At 38.7% G+C, this 21838-nt stretch overlaps 1 protein-coding gene across 3 annotated transcripts in view; it reads left to right on the forward strand.

Annotated features, from left to right (window-relative positions):
• LOC131237121 (uncharacterized) overlaps positions 1-17692 on the forward strand; it is a 49551-nt gene extending 31859 nt beyond the window's left edge. For all 3 annotated transcript variants that reach the window (XM_058234780.1, XM_058234778.1, XM_058234779.1), the window contains exons 4-8: positions 7017-7200; positions 11979-12059; positions 14699-14806; positions 15287-15556; positions 17271-17692. In XM_058234780.1, coding sequence (XP_058090763.1) covers positions 7017-7200; positions 11979-12059; positions 14699-14806; positions 15287-15556; positions 17271-17369 — 742 coding nt within the window. In that variant the 3' untranslated portion in view covers positions 17370-17692. The remainder of the gene's footprint in view (positions 1-7016; positions 7201-11978; positions 12060-14698; positions 14807-15286; positions 15557-17270) is intronic.
• The last annotated feature ends 4146 nt before the right edge of the window (positions 17693-21838 follow it).

The raw sequence follows: 21838 nt of genomic DNA on the forward strand, positions 1-21838 counted from the left end.
AAGCACATATATTAGGAACCCATGCAAAGGAAACCCCTATTATGTGTACTTTTTTTTTTGGTAACGTTTTGATTTTTAAGTGTGTATTAATGTCTTTTTCAATAATCCCTAAAGTTTCATTGAAAAATTCGACTAATTTCCCAATGTTCCGATGTTTCCCAACAACGACAATACATTACGCGATACTATCGATATATCCCATGCGATAACCAATATATATTCGTATCCCAAGGGTGCGATACTTTACGCGATAACGATATTTAAAATATCAGTACTAAGTGCATTTGACAATCCAAATGGCATGACTAGCCATTTATAAAGGCCCTCTTGAGTTTTAAAAGCGGTCTATCATTCATCACCCAGTTGGATACGAATTTGATGGTATCCACTTCTAAGGTCAATTTTTTAAAACACTTGAGCACCAGTAACATGTCCAACATGTCATCGAGTTTAGGAATTGGAAAATGGTATTTTGTTGTTATCTTGTTGACAACTCGACTATCAACACATATTTTCCATGTTCCATCTTTCTTTGGAGTGATAAGAGTGGGTACCGCACATGGACTTAGGCTCTCTTGGATAAGCCCTTTCTTCAATAGCCCTTCCACTTGCCTTTGGAGCTCGGCATGCTCTGTAGGGCTCATGCAGTCATGTGGCAAATTTGGCAATGTGGCACTCGACACTAAATCTATTCAGTATTGGATGTCACGCATCAGTGGTAACCCTATCCAGAAGCTCTTCGGGTATAACATCAAAAAACTCTTCCAAGAGTTCCACCATTTATTTGGGTATTTCTCTTATTTCTTCCTTAGGGATGTCTTGGGCCACAAGGGTATAGACACGAGCCATTTTCCTACTAGTCTCTTCAAAATGTTTTATAGACAAAAGATTAACTTGCTGCTCCTTCCTTCAAAGGAGTCAATACATATTTATCTAGAGAGAGAGAATAAACACTTTTCTCCCATCATGATGAACATCCCGGTCATATTGCCATGGCCGTCCAAGTAAAATGTGGCAGCATCCATAGGTAATACATCCAACCGAAGTTCATCTCAATACTTACCAATGGAGAATTTCACCAAACACCTTTAATTAATGGGGACTTCACCTCCCTTTTTGAATCTAGAAATTTTGTAGGGATCAGAATGCCTTTCACATTTTAATTTTAACTTATCAACCATTTCCTTGGCAATCATATTTTCACAACTACCCGAATCAATCAAAACTAAACATTTCTGGCCATAGGCGGTGCAAAAAATATGAAGATATTACTATGTAGCTAATGGTCATTTTCTTGACTTTTAGGGGCAGCTAGGACTTGTCCTAACACAAGAATTTCGGCACCACTCTTGGGGTTATATACCTCTTGGTAGGCCTGATTGTCATATTCAGAATCGTAAATAATCGCATCATCATTTTCATCAATTAGATTTATTTGGTTGCTAACTTTCTTTTGAGGACACTCATAAGCCAAATGTCCTTTTTCTCGACATCAAAAACATGTATTATCTCAAGTTCTCTCACGAGAAGTGGTTGTACACTCCTTAGTCTCTTTCCCATCATGTCGATTTGGGCATTCGGTAGACCGCGTAACAATTTTCTTGTCTTTGGAGGTTCCAACATTTGAACCCTCCTCAAAGCGCCTAAAAGAAATTATTTTTAATTTATCTTCCACTTTCAAATCCTTTCGAAATGCATCTCCAAGATTACTTAGGTGATGTGAACTTAACTTCATGAATAGATGATTTCAAACCACTCAAGTATTGTGCTAGTTGCTACCAATTGATCATTGGTTTCTTGTAAATTTACCTGGCTAAAATATTTATAAAATTCTTTTGGTATAATTAGCCACATATTGATCATTCTTTTGTCAAAGATGATGAAACTTTCAATATAAAGTTTGAGAATAGTCGAGAGGGAGGAATTTATCATCTAACTTTAATTTCATTTTGGCCCATGTATTAATTTGCCGAGTTCTCCGTTCATGACTTGGTATTGTTGCCACCAAACTAAGGCATGACTTTTAAGTTTTGGAGCAACAAATTTGACTTTCCTCTCTTCCGACAATTCTTTCCACTTAAAGAAAGTTTCCAAAGAAGCAACCCAATCACAATAATATTTGGGATCGAGCTTACCATAAAGTCGGGAATGTCCACCCGGATGCTCCTATCGACATTTTCTAGAGCACGTGTAAGTCATTCCATCTCCTAAGTTGATTGTGGTGGAGCTTGTTGTGACGAAGCTTGAATGGTTGAAGAGTTGGAACACTTCTTCATCGAACATATTAGGAACATTGAATGGCGGGGTTTGATCGAGGAGCCTACACAAAACCTCCATCATACGTTGAAGGTGGTTGTTAGCTTATTTCAATTACTCTACTTTAGCATATACATGGACATCTTCGAGTGGAGCCGTACAGTGGCGTTGGCCTTGTCCTCGCACCATGAAGATTGACTTGCTCTGATTCCAAATGATGTCGATCCAACACACAAGAAAAGAAAAAAAAAGAGAAAGAAAAAAAAAAAAACAGACACAAGCAGGAAGTAGAGAAAGAAAAAGAAAGATTGATTGCTTTGATTGAAAATGTTAGTGACAATACATTATAGATAGCTTGTGGATTCACTCACCCAAGGTTGGGGATTCACTCACTCAAAGACGAGGACTCACTCACTCTTAATGATCAAGAGATCTCACAAAAAAAGAAGAAGAAGAGAAAATACACTTATACCTTTTCTCCCATACAAAACTCTATTTATACAGAAGGAAGGGGGACCAAGGCACCCACTGGGCCCCAATACCAAGGTAACTGCTACATATGTACCTGCCCTCAATATCTTGTCTAGTGAAGAAGAAGCCTTGATATGAAGATACTCAGATCAACGAAGAGGAGTTGCGAATTCTTGACAAAGAATTGTGGAAGAGAGCCAACTCAAGGACAAGTTCTTTTGATGAGGGGAAAAATGATGTAGCCTTGAGAGTGGGGCCATTAGTCACCTTAGGCCCCACCCCCTTTCAAATTCCCTCCCTCTTTCTTTCTCAGGCCCCTCCCCCATTCAATAATCTCTCTCTCTCTCTCTCTCTCTCTCTCTCTCTCTCTCTCTCTCCCCTAATGTCAAATCCCCCCTCTATAATTTGAGTTTTGTAAGAGAAGAAGAATATAATGTATTTCCTTCTTCTTCTTCTTTTTTTTTTTTTTCCTATGAGATCTTTGGATCCTCTTTGAGACAATGAATCTTGTGAGATCTTTGGATCCTCTCCTGTAGTTGGGGACTAAAGACTAGGTGGTCCGTACCACTCTGCGGCCCCTTATTTCATTCATCTAGGTACAACCCACATACACAGTCATTGACAAGTGGTATCTTTGCTTGAGTATATGAATTGTAACAAATGGTCCATGAATAAGAGCTAGTAGAGGGAGAGAGATGAAGAAAATGTTCTTGTCTTCTTTCTTTTCTTACTTTCCACGTCTTCCACAATGTAGTCTCTTGAGTTTAACATGGTATTAGAGCCATGATACCTTATTTATTTCATCCATTCTTATTTCCAATCTCTATTATTTTCTCTTCTGCATTATTCCTTACAACCTTGTCATGAAGCTGTAAAAGGTTGTCCTTCATTGGTAGATCTAATGGCCTCTTTAGATCCGCCTAGGAATAAAATGGGCCCTATTGTGTGTCGACCAAGGTATTCAATAACTGTAATGGTGGTCATAATGGTCACCGTAATTACTATTATGATACCGGCTGTAATGCCATCACAACAATTTTTTATTTTTATTTTTTAATTGTATCGGCCCCTTAACAGGTCACTTTTTCCACAACAACCATTATGGCCCCACAATGCCTAATGTTTTCCATCATTGCCATTATGTAATGGCTTCTACATAACCTTTTTTGAATACCTTGGTGTCAACAGTGATGTAGGACAGCCTAATCCAACCTTAAATGAATTACTATTTGAAAGGGGCAGATTTATGCAATCTTTAACGACAAATAAAATATTTAGCCTTATACATCATAAACACAAAAAGGAAATAAGGTTAATGTAGCAATGTTCATGACCATCCATCACAAACACGAAATATTGAATTTTAAAATCTGAATTTAGTCGGATCCGGCGAAAGATAGAACTTTCGTCTTGCAATAGGTCCGTCTAACGATCCAAGTGGATTTTCTAATCCAGAAAATTCCTTTTCTGGATTAGAAAATCTGAAAAATTCAAAAAAAAAAATAAAAATAAATTGGTGGTTCTTCAAATTTAAGGTTTTAGGTGATGGAATTTGAAGAAGGTCAAAATATGTAAATGTGGGGATAAAAAACTATCAAGATCTAATGATTTAGATAAAAAGAAACAGGATCAGCTTCTAGATCTAAAGGTTTTAGGAGAAAATGAAGAAAATAGATTTGAAGAAAAGAGTACCTTGAGAAAAGAAAAAAGGAGAGAGAAGTAGAGGATGTGAAATCACTTCCTTGGGCCTCACACCCTTCTCACGCCCTCTTCCAATCACTAGAAGTCGAAGACGAAATTGTCAGAAGCAAAAGCTTTTTTTCTTTTCATTAACATAAGATAGTATGCTTTAGGTTTAGGGTAAACCACCCTTATCAATTCGTAATTACATGAAATTACCAAAATATCCTACTAAAAAAAGTTTCAAAAAAAAAAAAGAAATTCGCACAAAAATTGTGCGCACACTGTCTCAAAAGTCAAATAAATCAAATGTTCATAAACTAAATTCAAATTTAAGATGCCCGATGGGCCCCGATGATAGCGCCGTGAAGGTGGCGCAATGAAGGAGGGCTGTGATGATCCAATGGTCCGATCACACTATCCTCGCGATCCAACGATCCAAATGTCTCCTTCGAGCAACTTACACATGTCACAAACACATGTGTAAGATCTTCAACCTCTAAAGACCCGACCCGTACCTGCCATCTAACCACATTGACACGGGTAACGCACGCTTCTTGCGTTGATATACTTTGAATGGCCTGGTGTCCACATCAGATAGCCATTAGAATTGCTTTCAATTCAAATCCTAGCCACGATAGTCATCAAAAGTGCAATGAGCTTCTCCCCTAGTCTCTGGAATCATTGGCAAGCTTGCCGCATATGATATACATGCTCTAGCTTGAGGGGGAGTGTGAGAGTACATAGACTTGTGAGTACGTGTGAGAGTGCACATGTGAGAGTACACAGTGTCTTCATGCTCTGTAATGCACCGCATACTGGTGTATATCTTTTAAGATTTGGCATTATCTTTTATTGTTAGTATCTTTTAAGATTGGTAGTATCTTTGATTGGTCTTATCAATTGAACAAATTGTCTATAAAAAGAGCAAGTAGAGGAATAGAAATATGAATAAGGTACTCTTCTCTCCTTTCCTCTACCTCTCTATGTCTTCCACAATGTATTCTCTTGTGTTTAACAAGATTGACAAAATAGGATTCATTAAGCTAACCAAAAATAGGTGGGAGTGGGACAAGGCTATGATTATGATGATATATGTTTTAAAAATCATTAATATAGTGCAGAAATCTAATACCGGGCGCGGCTTGAGGTGGTCAAAGTTATAAATGGGTCATGCCAAATATGTGCTTCATGTAGAAGAGATGATGAGTCTGTGAACCATCTCTTCCTTCATTGTGGGACTAATTGAGAGCTTTGGGCTCAATTTCATCAGCTATTTAGAGTCAGTTGGGACCTTTAGAGTTAGTTGGGTCATGGGTGATAGTCACTCTAGTTTAGAGGTGAGTATTGGGGGGCTGGGCCTTTCTTGAGGCATGGAAAAATGATATGGATGTCCCATGCGCTATTTTGTGAGTCTTATGGAAAGAGAGGAATGCCAGGATTTTCGATGGTAAAGCCGTCATTCTCTCCTCCCTCAAATGTGGTATTAGTCTCATAGTTCTTGATTGGGCTATGTTGTTGCTAAAATTCCCAGGGTTGTCCTTTGAGGCGATGAGAAGGGATCGAGATTCTATTGTATCTAGCTAGCTGCTCTTGTTTTTGGGCATGCTTTTCCCTTAGTCTGTTTTTCGTTTTTTTTTTTCTCCTTCGCAGCCTGTCTTTGTGCTCGTGCAGGGTAGGGTGATGAGAAGGTCACCTCTGCATTTTGGGCTTAGCTTGGGCTTGGGCTTGGGCTTGGGCTCTGGCTGACCATTTTGTGTGCTAGATCACATTACAGCCTACTTTTCATTGCCCTCTATGTTTATGAAAATATTGCGTTCCTGAAACCCAAGGGGGGGGGGGGGGGGGGGGTGTTGAATGTACCCATTTTTTTTATATAAAGAATTTCCACATTTTTAAAGGTCTTTCAATATTTTGAATTGACGAATTTAGGATCTTGGTGCTTTAGGAAATGGATAGTGAGCTGACATGAGTAGCCGATGCAAGTGGGGCCCAATTTCAGGTGATCTGGTTGTTGAACTTATAGGACCCACTTTGGATGTGACCCCAAAAAAATGCCCAGTTTAGAACATCCCATTTCCCAGCCATCTAGTTGTAGTAGTTAGTCTTTCATTTATTTATTTATTTTCCTCTACCACTATTGTAGTTTTTCTTAACTTTCAGTTTGAAGGTCATCATCATCATCATCCCAAGCCTTATCCCATTTAATTAGCATTGGCTACATGAATCCCAATTTCCTTTACTTTCTTAACTTTCTGTTTAAAGGTGAATAATTAAAAGGGCTACAATTGCCCAACACGGAGTTCTGTTGAATCTCTTGCCCATGGTGGGTTCCATAGGGTGGATGGTTTGGATCCCTGAAATCGGATTTCAACTGCATGAAATGTTGCATTTAGACACTATTCATATACTGAGGCACTAGGACCCAATAATTCCTTCACTTGAAGTTGTTGACACCCTAAGTTTTCTTGTGAGAAGGAAACAATTGTTTGAGATTTGGAACTTTCATAACAATGAACTACATCTATTTTAAAAAAGATTGGCAATCTATTATCTCTTACACTTCTACTTTAACCGTTAAACTTACACTGGCAATCTATGTGACACAGGAGCCCTTCTATCAGCCTAGATACCATTTTGAAGAGTTCAGCTGCTGAAACCACTTCCAGGAATCAAGTCAAGAAATCATTTTACACAAATGTTCCTAGTGCATATATGGAAGCTGTTCAATGTTTGGTTGTCCCAAAGATAGGAGTTGATTTTGAATCAGAAAAAGAACATTACCATGTGAAGGTATTTCTTTAGCTTGCTACCTCTACGATACATTCTCCATGTTACCTGTCATCATTATCTGGAGGAAGCCATTTTGCCTTGCTCTATTGAATTGAAAGCAGTAATTAATTCAATAAAGGCCTGTTTGTATAGAAAATGCAAACTGGGGAATGCAAACAGTTGGCAGGTTTCCCTTTGTGGGAGCACAATCCAAACAATTGCAAATGCAAAGGAAAAGCATTATCAAGGACTTCCCTAGCGAAACAAATAGGTGCAAAGGGTTTTCTTCCTCTACTGCTGATGTCAGTTTACTCTCGCTTATGTCACTTCCAACCCCCCCTGGGATTCCCCTAGGTTAGTTTCAATCCAAAGGCCCTAAAAAAGAAATGACCAAATTGTAATTACCTTTTCTTGAGTGGCAATGCACAGATTTTATTAGTACTAGTAAAAAAATACAAAAAGGCATGAAAGGAAAAGGATGATGAGGAACCCTTAAGGGGGAAGCCCTCTTACAAACCCCATATCTCTTCAGATTACAACCCCTGAGTTGGGGAACCCTTAAAGGCCATACAATCACCTTCCCTCTCGCACTGTTTAAAATCACCTAATTGTTTTCTGACTTCCATAGGGACCAGAGACTGGATAAGAGAGACAATAACCATAATATTTTCTCTCTCTTCAAAGAGGGCCCTCATTTCCATGCTATAAAGAAGGCTTCAATCAATCCTGGCATGACCCACTGCAAGTCTAAGAATGCCAGGAATCTCCCCTTAGGAAGGTTGCCGTGGTACAATGGATGAACAGATTTGCTGATTCTGCATCATTTAGGCAAAGGGAGCAAAAATCAGTAATGATCATGTTCCTCTTTCTGTGGTCAATAACCAGGATCTTATCATTTGTGGGTGGCCATCCAAACACTAACACACTTATGGGCCAGGTAGTACCACATGTGAGCTAAAAGGGCATTTTGGCATACACTCCCACAAGTTTTGAGCAGGAAATAAAAGGATTTGATTGGGAATAAGCCTGATTTTTCTCTCCTCCACATCCACCTATCTGAATTTCCTGTAGAGAACACCATTCCCACAACTCCCACTGTACTAAAACACCAGTATATAAAATGTCCTTGATTAAATGATATCTATAGTGTCTTGCGAATTCAACTTGAAGCGGGCTATCACCATGACAAGTATCTTGGTAAACAACTCTCATAAAATCTTGGGAATGCCTTCCAAATGGTTGATGCTTTGCACAACGATGAGCTAGAGGTAGGCCAACCACCTACTTGGGTGTTGCATTTAGATGAAATTATCTGCTTCCAAAGGTAATTGTCCTTGTAACAAAATGTCCATAGCCATTTACCAAGTAAAGCCTGTTCATCATTGTAAGATCTTTAATGCCTGTACCCCCAATGACTTGTAAAGATCAAAACACATTCCATGCAACTGAATGAAATTTATTTTTGTGTCCATACCTCTCCATAAGAAATATTTTTGAATTTTTTCGATATGGAGGGTCACACACATGGGGCACTAAAATAGAGACATGAAGCACACTGGCATATATTCGACTAGGGGGCTTTAATGAGGTTGATGTGGCAGGTAAGGAAATATTTATCAAGCTGATAATATTTCCTTTCGATTCTCTTAATCACCAAGTCCTATAGCCGCTTGGTAGTGTTGCCTACAGAAAGAGGCAAGTTAGATCCAAATGCATCAGCCATCTTCTCCATCCCCTCCTGGAGATGACTTCCGAACTCTTTGGTACTGTGTATTAATTTTTGGCTTGAAATGATTTCTAAATTTCTAATCACTTTATGAAGATACACTTTGCAAAAAATCTAATCACTTTCCAAAACATCTAATCTGTCATCTGCTTATTGAATGTGAGATGCTCGGAAGGTGTCTTCTGCTAATAAAAAACCACTAATCAGTCCTTTCTCTATTATTTTGTCTATCTTCCTGCTAAGGGCTTTAGCAATCACAACAAACAAAATAGGGAATATGGTCTTTCTATGATCCCTTTGGTCACTTTGAAAGAAATGCTAAGGGAACCATTAATAGCTGACCAAATAGTGTGCTGATGAAATACAGGCAGAAATCCATTGCCTCCATTTTACTCTAAAATATAGTTGCTCAAAGTGCGAAGCAAAGAGGCAACAAATTTGTGCATGAGAGTGGTGAATCATCTATTTCAAAATGTTTTCAAGTATAAATAGGTAGGAAGTGGGAGCACTAGTCTGAAGTGCGATTTGAAGCGGAAGCTGCACTTGGTGAAAAGGATTGTGCTACTAAGCTCCAAAATGCAACATCTAGAGCATGCACTACAAAAGTTTTCAATCCTCATAATCATAAGCTTTCTCCATATCTAGTTTGCAATCCACACCCGGATTACCTCTCTAAATCTTCAGTTGATGCATTCATGGGCTATCAATGGCCTGCCAATAATTTCCCTTCCAAAAAGAAACACCCCTTGCCGAGTACATTCTGGAGTTTAGTTGCAAGAATCTTCGCAAAATTTTTTATAAGGTCTTCTAATAAGATTTTATAGGTTTGAAATCTTTCAAACACAAAGCACCATCCTTCTTGGGGATGAGGGATGCACCCAAACTTTAGATTGTTTCCTCTATTATGAAACTCCGAGATGAACTCTATTCAGAGAAGTCTTCAGAGAAAGCTATCGGATAGTCATCAGGATTGGGGTCTTATCACCTCCTAGGCTATTCACAGCCTCTTTAACCTTCATTAATTGGGCGTTTCAACCAAGTTGTCTCTTCCTTATTTGATTCTCTTAAGGCCCTCCAGCCATCCCTGTGCCAAGAGGAGATTCGAGTAGTAATTAGCAATTGTGTTACATATTTCTTGCTTATCTTCCACCTTTCTACCATTGACATCTAGGCTGTAAATTCTACCTTGTCTCTTCCTAACATTTAGTGATGAAGTATTTGGTTTTCTCATCTCCCATCTTAAGCCAGGTAGTCTGCTAGCATTGCTTCGCCTTCCACATAATTTTCTCGTTTAGCAATTTCCTCTTAGACTTAGTTTCTAACACACCATTTTTAGCCTTTTCCTCTCCCGATAATTCGAGAGACTCTTCTTTGGAATTTAGTGCATTAATCTCCGACAATATATCAAAATTTGCCTTTTCCACAAACCCAAAAGTGATCGTGCCCCCAAACTTTAATGGACTCTTTTGGGTTTTTAGGTTTCATTTAAGTCTAAAACCAGCCCACCCTTACGTTGTAGTAGTATTTCACCATCATGAACTTTTATGGAAAATCCTCTTCTTTTAGCCATGCCCAATGTTTTAAATATCGACGAAAACGGTTGATATATCCCACGATATATCTTGTATCCCACCTGTGCAATATGAAACACACAAGTAGTGCTGATATATTCCACATATTTGATCTGGTGAGCATTTTTAATTTCCGATCATTTTTTGTTGTAATTATGTTAAATCAGTGTCAAATGGTTACAAATCCATTGGTTCTTCATGTTTTGCATGAAAGATCATGTAGTGGAGCTTTGATTTCGATATCCATTGGTTCTTCATGTTCTCTATGTTTTTTTTTTTTTTTCAAAAATTTCTTTCTACCAATTGTCAATTGAGACTAATTTCGAAGTATTTAGGAATATTTGATGAAATGATCATCACATATACTCTAATTTTGAAATTTGAGTGTAGGAGGTCTAATTTGGGGAAAATTCAAAAATTCCCCAATTTCTCCCAAATTGCTTACAATGTTGCACTCCAAACATGAAATCAAGCATTTATGAGGGTTGATCTACTGATTTGTTGAGTCCTTGTCAATTTCAAAAATAAAAATCATTTTTAAATTAAAAATTAATAAAAAAATTACTTATTTATTTATTTATTTAGAAATTTCCCTTTAAGCAGCTATCAATTAAGACTAATTTCGAAGTATTTAGGAGTGTTTGATGAAATGATCATCACATACACTGAATGTTATTCATTCAATTTGAATATAGTTGCATTAGTTTAGTTAGACAACGCATAGCTTAGGACCCTATACGTAGGAAACCTGTTACGTGCACTTCTTTTTTGAGATGTTATGATTTAAAAGTGTGTATTAAGGCCTGTTTTTAACAATCCCTGAAGTTTCATTGAAAAATTTAACCATTACCCCCATGTTTCCCAAAAAGTGTGATAAATTATCCGATACAAACGATATATCCCATGTGATAACCGATATGTTTTTGCATCCCAAGGATGCAATATGTAACGCGATGTCGATATTTCGAACACTCGCCATGCCAGTCAATTTGAATGGTATAGGGCCCCAGGATTCTTCATTCAAATCTAGGATGATTGGACAATGATCGGATGTTGGCTGCAGAATCCAATACTACGAGACCCCTCAGACTTTGTTCTTCCCATTCCCCATATATAAAAAATCTCTCCAACCTAGACATGGAAAGAGACTCTTGGTTATTAGACATGTATATTGGCATCCACCCCTAGGAAGATCAATGACCTCATGACTATCAGCCCAATCTGAGTGATTCTATTGCCTCTTCACCTTTCTTACAACAAGTGGATGACATGGAAGTCCTGGCACACAACGCCATGATGTTACTATGGATGACATTGCAATTACCTTATTATTCATATTGAGGGAGTAGAGCCAAATTGCGATGTTGTTACATTAGTTGTTCATGCTCATCCTGAATACTAAGGTAATTGCAATTAATCATTTGCTTTTGGTTCATTCGTTTATCACAAACAACCTAACTCAGTTGGCTAAGCACTTCTTAAACCTTTGATATTCCGTGCAGGTGTATGACAAATCCCTACCAGATGCAACTATTTCATGCAAATGTTCTATTGGAAAACATGGAAAACTTGAATGTCACAAGGTCAGTACTGTAGCTCTCTCTAACAAATATTTGTGCTTAGATTTATTTACTTTCATGCTTATGTTCCTAGAATTGAACATTTCTTCTATTGAAAGCTACAATCTTTCCTTATTTGGCAGACATGAAACATGTTACTCATGGCTTTTGGGATAATTCTATTTCTGGATTTGTTTCCCATTTTTTTTTTAATGGATTTAGCAAGATGCATGCCAAGTCCTAGCCAAGGAATCAAATACCAGATTTGATTTGTCTTCAATGAGTTGACTCGGTTCTCTCCATCTCTGCTTGTTGCGGTTAGTTTCAACCCATTTGGTCGACAATGGGCTCTACTTCGGTCCATAAAGAATTGCAGATTGAAACTAAGATCTAAATGCATGGTGCTTTGGTTTTGTTCAGGGCCAAGTTGGCCGTGGAAACCAAGTCTTCAATCCTTCCACCAATAATGCACTTCCAAAACTAGTGGTGTATTTTGGATAGGGGAAATGCCTTCTTGTTGAGATTGAATATTGATCATTTTGATAAGTATAAGCATTTAATTATTTATAGAGCTCATTGCACTATTTACTAATGGAAATGATTGTAATCCGTTGAGATGTGATTAACCTAGCCCACAAGACAAGTCTAATTATAGAAGTAAAATGATTTTTGTTCTATGCATGTAAAATGTACAGCACCCTCATACATGTATGTATGTCGCTGGTGCATTCTCACGAACTCATGTGTTGTATTTATCCCAAGCACATTTACTAACCTGTAAATATTTCCACAACCAATTAACTTTCATACCACAGTAATGTAAAGGAAATGTGCAATGGTTACAAATTACTTTAACTGTCTCTTGACAACACCTGCTGCATTTGACTGCTGATTCCCGTGTTTGGTTTGGTGGTGATAAAATCATAATGATTACTTTTCCTATACATTACTGGGGTAACTGATGAAACAAATAGGCCCTTAGTGTAAGGATTGTCTTTGTGCATAGATATGTACGTTCGTATGACCATGCAAGTGTGTATGCTGGTGTTTTATTTGGTTTTTAATGTTTAAGGGTTGTTAGACTGTAACTGCTCCTATCTCTCATGCATTTGCCGTCTTTCTCTCCTCTTTTTTTCTTCTTCATTCTTTTGAATGTATGCAACCATTCAGACGAATGCACATGCACACTCAACTCACCCTCAATCATCTTTTCTGGGATCCTTACTCTTTCTGACCAATAAATAAAAGGGGGAGTTATTCGATACTCTGGCAGAGTTTGACACTTGATACACAGGCACTCAGAAATCATACACGTCACATACTATGACAAATTAAACTAACTTGTGGAAGCACTGCCACCAAGTCAGTCCACCAAATCAACTTGGTTGAACAATCCTAACTTCTGATTGGTGCACAGTTGTTTGTTGAAATTGCACCATTGGATGTTTTTCATTTTTAACTGTCTAGTTATGTCCACGAATCTGATGGTTAGATAATCAAATAAAGCATAATTTTTGGTTCATGATACTTCAAAACTGGGACCCATGACAGTTTAACTTGACTTGAATGCAACATTTGCAATTTCGAAGTCCCTGTATATCATCTACCACAATCTGCCAGTGCGTCAAAGTTTTTCTTGCGATAAAGACGTGGGGGACTGGGGCCTACACTGAGCAAAAGGCAAGTTCAAAATGCCCTTGATGTCAAAACGTGACCCAAACAATGTTTGGTTTTCTCTATTTTCTTTATTGGCATCAATATACAATCCCATGCATGCATCCTGTTGGTACCATGGATTTAAGTAGCAGTTTTGTAGTGCGACTCGCCAAGGGAACAAAATTGGTAAAACTCAGTCTGACTCAGTCATGTATCAGTGTGGCAACTCGTTTTGTTTTGGACCGAAACCAATATGACTCGGATGATAGTGAGCCATATTGTACGATTTTCCTGACCATGGTTGGGTAACAAATTTTGCTATCCATTTCTGATATTTGTAGCTGGACAGGTTGCATGTAAAATGGACCATAACCAGTTCTAGATGTTTTAGCTCTAGAGGACTACATTCACTTTTTACTGTTTCATTAATGGTGGTGGCTCATTCACCATACACTTAGCATACATATCAAGGTGTTCCAAAACAGTAACAGCGGCTGTAACGGCCACCACCGTTACCATTATGATATGGGCCGTTACGGCCCTTTTTTTATTTTTTGAAAAAACTGCTATAGGACCGTTATGGCCTGTTTTTTCTGTAACGGCGTAACGGTTATGACTGTTACCATTACTTAATGGCCATTACATAACCGATTTTAAATACCTTGGTACATATACATCCATGGAGATCATTCAGATTGCAGGGACTGCTGACCATATTCTTCAAATGCATCCATCTGATGCCTACTAATTGGATGATTAGGGACTTAGGATTGTCCAATGAGTTTGATATTTGTTCTGTTGCTCAATTCACGTTTTGTGCTTATGATTTGGATGGCCTGGATTGACATGCAGGTATGCCACATATACGGTGGATGCATCACCACTATTTAAGAAATTGTGGAAATGCACATCTATTCTAGTCTGATGGTGGAAAATCTACTAGCTGCTGAAAAGAAAGTCTAAACTTCGTAGAAGCTTACATTGAAATATTCTGTTATGTTTTACAGGCTGAATTAAACCAAGTACGGCACTTGGTAGCTGACATATCTTGCCTTGACAAGGATCTTGACTTGAGGTTGATGCTGTCCACCAAGAGGATTTTAACAGCACTGACCGTGAGTTCTCTCTTTGCTACCATACATGGAAAGGAGTGCGTGATTGAATTTTTAACTGACTTTTAGACAAGACCACAAATTTGCATCCATCACTGCTTATAAATTGGTAGTGACTCATCCCCCCCACACACGGCGTGCATGTAAATCAATCCAAACCATCCACCTTGTGGGTTCCTGAAAGCTACGCTGATTGCATGATCCTGACCTTCCATTTAGTGGCCATCAATTCAGTCAGCAGTCCTAATACAACAATAAATCAGATGGTTATGATTGTCTGATCAGCGTGATCTTTGAGCTTGCTTCATCCACAATGGGGCCCAGGATTTGGGCAGTATGGATTATGTTCTTGCTTGCCAAGTGTACAGTGGATGAGTCCCTCCTGCCATTTAGAAAATGGCTGTGAATGCAGACAGTAGTCTATAGCCACTGATTTTAACATATGAATATCTTTTGTGGGCCAACCATGTGCATTGTTTTCAGGATGAGGATGAAGAAAGCATAAGAGAACTAATAAAGTCTGCAATTGTAGATCCAGATGTGAAGGGAGGGCTGAGATGGCCTTTGGGGAAGGAGTCCTTTGGAGATCGGTTCTGTGTTGTTGGTGTTTGGCACACCAAATATAAAGCTTTTAGAAGTCCAATGTTGAGGCTGAAGCTAAGAGATGCAGATCGATTTGATTTCCGGACGTCAGCAGGGGAAGTTGGGAAAGAAGTGACTCTCAAGATGACAGGAATAGTCAAGCAGTTGATGGTGCGTTTCTTTTTCTTTCTATGTCATCTGTAGAATGACAGGATCTTCCAAATTATGCAGGTGATCTCCCTCAAATAATTGAACATTTGCCATGATGGCCCATGATCTAGACTGCTCATTCAGAGGGCCCAACAATGACCAGCTGTGGTAGAAATATCTTGGTGATCTGATGAACTTAACCATCTGATCAGTGACAAACATACAAATGGATGGCAGAAAACAATACTGGTAATGGGGAAAATTGAACAGGAAATGGTCCACCAATCAGATGGATAGGATCATTCGGTTCCTGCAATTTGTGGACAGTGGTCCATCCGTCAATGGGTCCAAGTCTGTTGAATTCTCTAGATCCTGGACTATTGTATCATGTGTCCAATTTGAGTTCAGTGTGCCAGTTAAAGAAAATTACTGGGCCACATTTAGTCAGATTCTCCCTCTTTGGAGAATCTAATAAGTGTTTCTGTATACTTTTGAAACTCCGGGTGTCTTTGGCATTCTGTGTTGGGATGTTGTTTGCTGTTCTTCCCAAGGTACAATGGTGGAACTGTCATTGGTGTCCATCAAAATAAACAATTAAAAAGAAAATGTCAGTTCTCTAACTTCAATAGTCAAAATCAAATGGTTAAGGTTATCTAATCAGTATGATTTTTCCTCTACGCCCCATCCAGAATGAGACCCAGTCAGGCAGCATACGGTGTCCCGAGCATCGTGACGTCAATGTTGTCATTTTGTTTCTAATCCATGCAAGTGGGTCCCATGGTTCTTTGGCCTGGACCTTGATCTCATCATCATCATCTAAGCCTATCCCAACTAATTGGGGCCAGCTGCACGAATCCTGTTCAGCTTTTGTCAGGATTCATGATGAAAGTCGTGGCCAATGTTTCACCCTGGCTTCCGGGACCTTGATCTGATGGTCTCAGTTGTGGATGGGAGATGCCCAAGAAGTGTCCCGAGTTACAAGTTCCTATCACTTTGATCAGTTGCCTACAAATAGATGATCAGGAAAAAAAAAAACCAACAGCTTGTAAGTAGTCTAGATATTGGATGGCTGGAACCTTTCCAGTCTGGAAAAAAAATCCCATCCAAGGTTGTCCCCACCAGTTCAATGGTCTCGATTTGCAAACCATGGACCTCATTTGCATTGAGTTGGTGCATCAGGACACTACTCACTTTCTTATACGTCGGGATATATTATTCTCAGAACAATATACGCATCATGCTTGTGGGTGGCCACTTTGGCTGTGGTTGGAAAATGCACGTGCATTGAGGTTTCTTTTGTACTATAACAGCATTGCTTGGCAGCCGGGGCATGACATTGCCTGATAGTTCCTGCAGGTGCAGGACTCTGGTGCAAGTGGCATGGATGGTTTGGTGATCCAGACTGTCGATCACTCGTCCTTAACAGTGGTGGAGGATGCCTCAAAGATCTGAAGCTTTCCACTGCTTGCCTTATTATGGAATACATTGCTCAGAAAAGAAAAAAAAAGGACATCAAAGGACCACTTTCAACGTAAATTAGTACAGAGATGAAGGTTTTGGGATACCAATCTGGGAGATTTTCAGGGTCCCCCAGTCCACTGTGGGGCCCATATAAATGGTCTGGATCACCAGACCATATACGAGTCATGGGCCTCAGTCAAGCATGGTTTGTTGCTGACACTCTGGAGCTCTCAAATTCTGGGTGGTTTTGCTAACCTTCTGTTGTAATTTTCAGGATGGGATGGTGGAGACTGGGTTCCTCAATGAGTCACTCCATGAAACGTTGAAAATGATTTGGGACAACTTCTTAGACTGTGACTATTCAGTTGCCTGAATCCCACACTGTAAGTCTTACCCTTCTCTTTTCATTGTGGATAATATGTAATGGAACTTTGTGATGTCCTTAGCCATTGTTTGGGTTTATCCTCATCTCGACATTTTACTTCGTTCTGAACTAGCTGAGCATTGGGGTGGCACACAAAATGAAACACGAGTGAGCGTGTTATGACCGTTCGACTCTTCAGCTCCCCAAACTGCAATTTCGTTCACTTCCAAATACTAGTTAGAACGAACAGAAGACCAATCTGGAGGCATGCTTCCTTTTGTAGCCTGAAGTAGTGTTCATAATATGAGAATTATTTGCATACTTGTGTATAATCAATCATTCCCCACTTTGAATTTGTACATGTTCGTACTCAGTTTACACCAATAGGAAAGAGACAAGGAAAATGTTACTCTTTTTCATTTAGGAAAAAGATTGTGTGCACCCGGTGTGCACCAGGAGTCAGTGCTTCCCACATCTTCCATCATCACGTAATGGTGGGAAGGAATCTGGACATGCATTTCAAAATGAGCATTTGAAAGTTTGCATTTTGGAAAAAGAAAATATGCTTGTGAGATTGTCACCATTCATCTTTTAGTGGCTGAAGATAAATTAGCGCATGGAATTTTGGTTCTCGCTCTACTCAATGAAGCCATGCTCTTATGCCTATGCTGGTTCTCCATCATGGGGCGCACATGTATGCAAATGTGGACTTTTGGAATTGTGGGTCCTGCTGTGGATGTGGCATAGGTGAAATCACACTTATTAGATGATCTTACATATATGATTTTATCCATTGAATTGGACTGCAGAACAGATTTATCTTTTTACCGTCCTTGATATCCAATTGGACAGCTAGGATCATTTCATCAGTATGGTTTTTTGGGCAGATTATTCTTTTACCGTCCTTGATATCGATTAATTGGAAGTCCAGGATCATTCATTCAGTGTGATTGTTGGCCTCTAGCCAATGCACAATGAGCCCCGTGATTGGGATGTCCTGGATTGACATGCTTGTATGCCATTGGAGCCATGGATTAGTTGCCACCATTTGTAAAGTAGTGTTACTATCATTCACAAGTTTGTTTTGCCTTTTGACTTAGGTTGGGGCCCACCATAGTTCAAAAACTTGAAAACTCCACCTGAGTCAATTTTGTTGGGTGCGGAAGCGACGTTAGATCGAACCAAACAGCAATAGAAAATGAAAAATCTAAGCAAACACAGAGAACACATGAAATTTTACATGGAAAATCCTTGTAGGAAATAACCATGGCACAAAGCCACGATCCATCCACTATAATTAGAAGAAGGTTATAAGAGATAGAACAACTTACAGTTGAAACCGTAGCTTTCCCACGAAAACCCTTGAGAATTCTTGCTAGGCTCCAAAACTATCAAAACTTCATTATGCTCTTAACCCTAATCGCAAGTAAGAGAATACTTACATACTCCAATACAAGATTAGGAAATACAACCCGTACTTATGCATTTTGTTGGTCAAATCTCGGATCGAAATGAATCGAATCACAAACATCCGATCGAACAGAAAATGTGCAAAAGTGAACAACGTGCTCTCTGAGAATCCACCCCTAATTCGATGAACCAAAAGTGACACTGGTCGAAATGAGACAAGGCTTCTCTGTTCTAGATTAAAGGTACTCGATTAACAATCTCGAACATGGCCTTAATCCTCCAGTTCCACTGCTCCAAGCTGCTATCAATATCTTTAATCATCTTCAAAGTAATACATTCATCGCTTCTCGTGCATACTTCGTCTTCATTTCTTCTTTGTCAAGTCCAGAGAAGTCAACCAAAACTTGAACTTCTTTGTAAGAACAACCTTCGTAAGCATGTCTGTCGGATTCTCTCTAGTGTGAATATTCTCAGAAGTGACATCTCCTTCCTTTAGCATCTATCGAATAAAATGATAACGAACGTCAATGTGTTTAGTCTAGGAGTGGTACACCGAGTTTTTTGTCAAATTGATTGCGTTCTCGCTGTCACAATGCACAGGCATGACTTCTTACTGAAGCACCAACTCATTTATCGTCCCTTTCAACCAAACAGCTTCCTTGAATTCTTCTATCACTACCATGTATTCAACTTCAATTATGGAAAGTGCAACCACAAACTGAAGCTTTAACATCCAACTGATAGCTCCACCAACTAACACAAACGAATAACCAGAAGCCAACCTTCTATTATCTACATTTCCTGCATAATCTGCATCCACATAACCTACAAGTTTTTCCTTAGAATTTTTGAAAATTAAGACGTAGTCCATTGTACCTCGTATGTAATGAAGTAACCATTTCACTGCTTCCCAATGTTGCTTGTTGGGGTTTGACATTTATCTGCTCACAACACCAATCACAGGTGAAATGTCCGGTCTAGTACAGACAATGACATATATAAGACTGCCAACCGTGCTCGAATAGGGAACACGAGACGTATATCATTTTTCTTCTTCTGACGTAGGATATAATTCTAAAGAAAGTAAAAAATGAGCAACATGGAGGAGTGTTAACCGGTTTTGCCTTTTCCAGTTTAAACTTGACTAAGACATTCTAAAGATATACCTCCTAAGACAACCATAGCCTACTCATTTCCGTTTATGTGTATATCGATGTCGAAAATCTTCTTTGCTGTCCCCAGATCTTTTATATCAAATGCTCTGAATAACTGAGCATTCAATATGTTGATTTTAGGCATGCTATGGTTGATGATAAGCATATCATCAATATACAATATCAGAATCACGAATTTCCCGTCATTCAGTGATATAAAATAGACACAATGATCGTATTCACTTCTGATAAATCATTGACTCAACACGAATGAATTAAATTTCTTGTACCACTGCCTAGACGACTATTTCAAGCGGTACAACGACCTTTTTAACTTGTAAACTGAATTATCTTTTTCCTGCACCTCGAACCCTTAAGGTTACTTCATATAGATTTGCACTTCTAATTCTCAATGTAAAAATGTAGTCTTCACATCTAAATATTTCAAATTATATTAGGCAACCAAAGCCAATACAAATCCGATAAATATTTGCTTTACCACTAGCACGGATATCTCACCGAATTCGATACCCTCTTTTTAAGCATAACCATTTGCTATCAATTTAGCTTTGTACCTATCAAGTTTCTTTCGATAAATCCACTTGTAACCGATCGCTTTCTGCCCAATGGACAGCTCCACCAGCTCACATGTTTCATTTTTGTAGAGAGAGTCAATCTCATCATGCAATGTTGTCATCCACTTTTCTGCATCTCGGTGTTCTATAGATTTTTGAAATGTAGACGGATACCCCTCATTTATAATGAGAGCAAATGCAACGTTTGAGTCATTATTATATCTCAACGATATCCTGTGATCCCTTGGTGGATTTCTCCCTACAGGTGGCTGCTCCACCTCTTCTTATACCTCTACATATGGCTTATGTTCTTCAAATGTTTCACCATTGTTTATTTCAATATTAATCGCTGATTTTTTCGTTTTCTTGTGCTCATCATTTCGAAACAAGGAACCTTCATCAAACTTGACGTTTCTGCTAAATATGATTTTCCATGAAACCCGGTTATACAATCTGTAACCTTTCACCCCACCACGATAGCGACAAAAGTATACTTCTTGGCCCTTTGGTCTAGCTTATCTCTCTCAACTGATGGTACATGAGAGTAAGTATTACAAACAAATATCTGCAACCCCAAGTAATCAATTACTACCCCACTCCATACTTCTTCTGAAATTTTACAATCAATAGTTGTACATGGAAATCGATTTACTAAATAGCAAATTAACTGTAGAGACGACTTCAGCTTATAGCTTCTTGCCTGACTCGGAATTACTCAACATACTCTAGGCCATTTTCAAAATATTCTGATTCATATGTTTAGCCACACTATTCTTCTTTAGTGTATGCCTCCCTACCCCCTCATTCTTATAGTATCGGTTAAATTCCCTATAATAAATTCTCCGCCGTTATGTCCTTAAAATTTTTACTTTCCACCTTGTCTGTTTTTCAACCATCGGTTTACATTTCTTAAATGCACATAATTTAGCTGACCTTTACTAACATGCTTCCCGGTTTTAAAAATTAGCTATGATTGTTTCTCATATATGCAATGCTTTCATATATTTAAATCAAAGGTTTTAAAATATAGGAATTAAACAATGATTGAGAAGTACCTTCATACCTCGCTTGCTCATGTAGCCTAGGTACGCATGCCACAAACGTGTCGACGGGGATTTCGCTATAGACATTGCAGCTCCACCCGATCTAATATTCTCGATTAACTTGTAAAGATTTCTATTCCTCTGTGCTTTCATAACTATGAGCGCCCATTTTGAAACCTTCAAGATACATTTATAATTGACGAACTTACAACCAAGTGCATATAGAGCTTCCAGAAAGATCAAATTCTTCCTCAAATCTGAACGTGCTTCACATTGAGAGTATGTTCCACCCCATC

Source organism: Magnolia sinica, chromosome 2 (genome assembly GCF_029962835.1).
Source record: "Magnolia sinica isolate HGM2019 chromosome 2, MsV1, whole genome shotgun sequence".
NCBI lineage: Eukaryota > Viridiplantae > Streptophyta > Magnoliopsida > Magnoliales > Magnoliaceae > Magnolia > Magnolia sinica.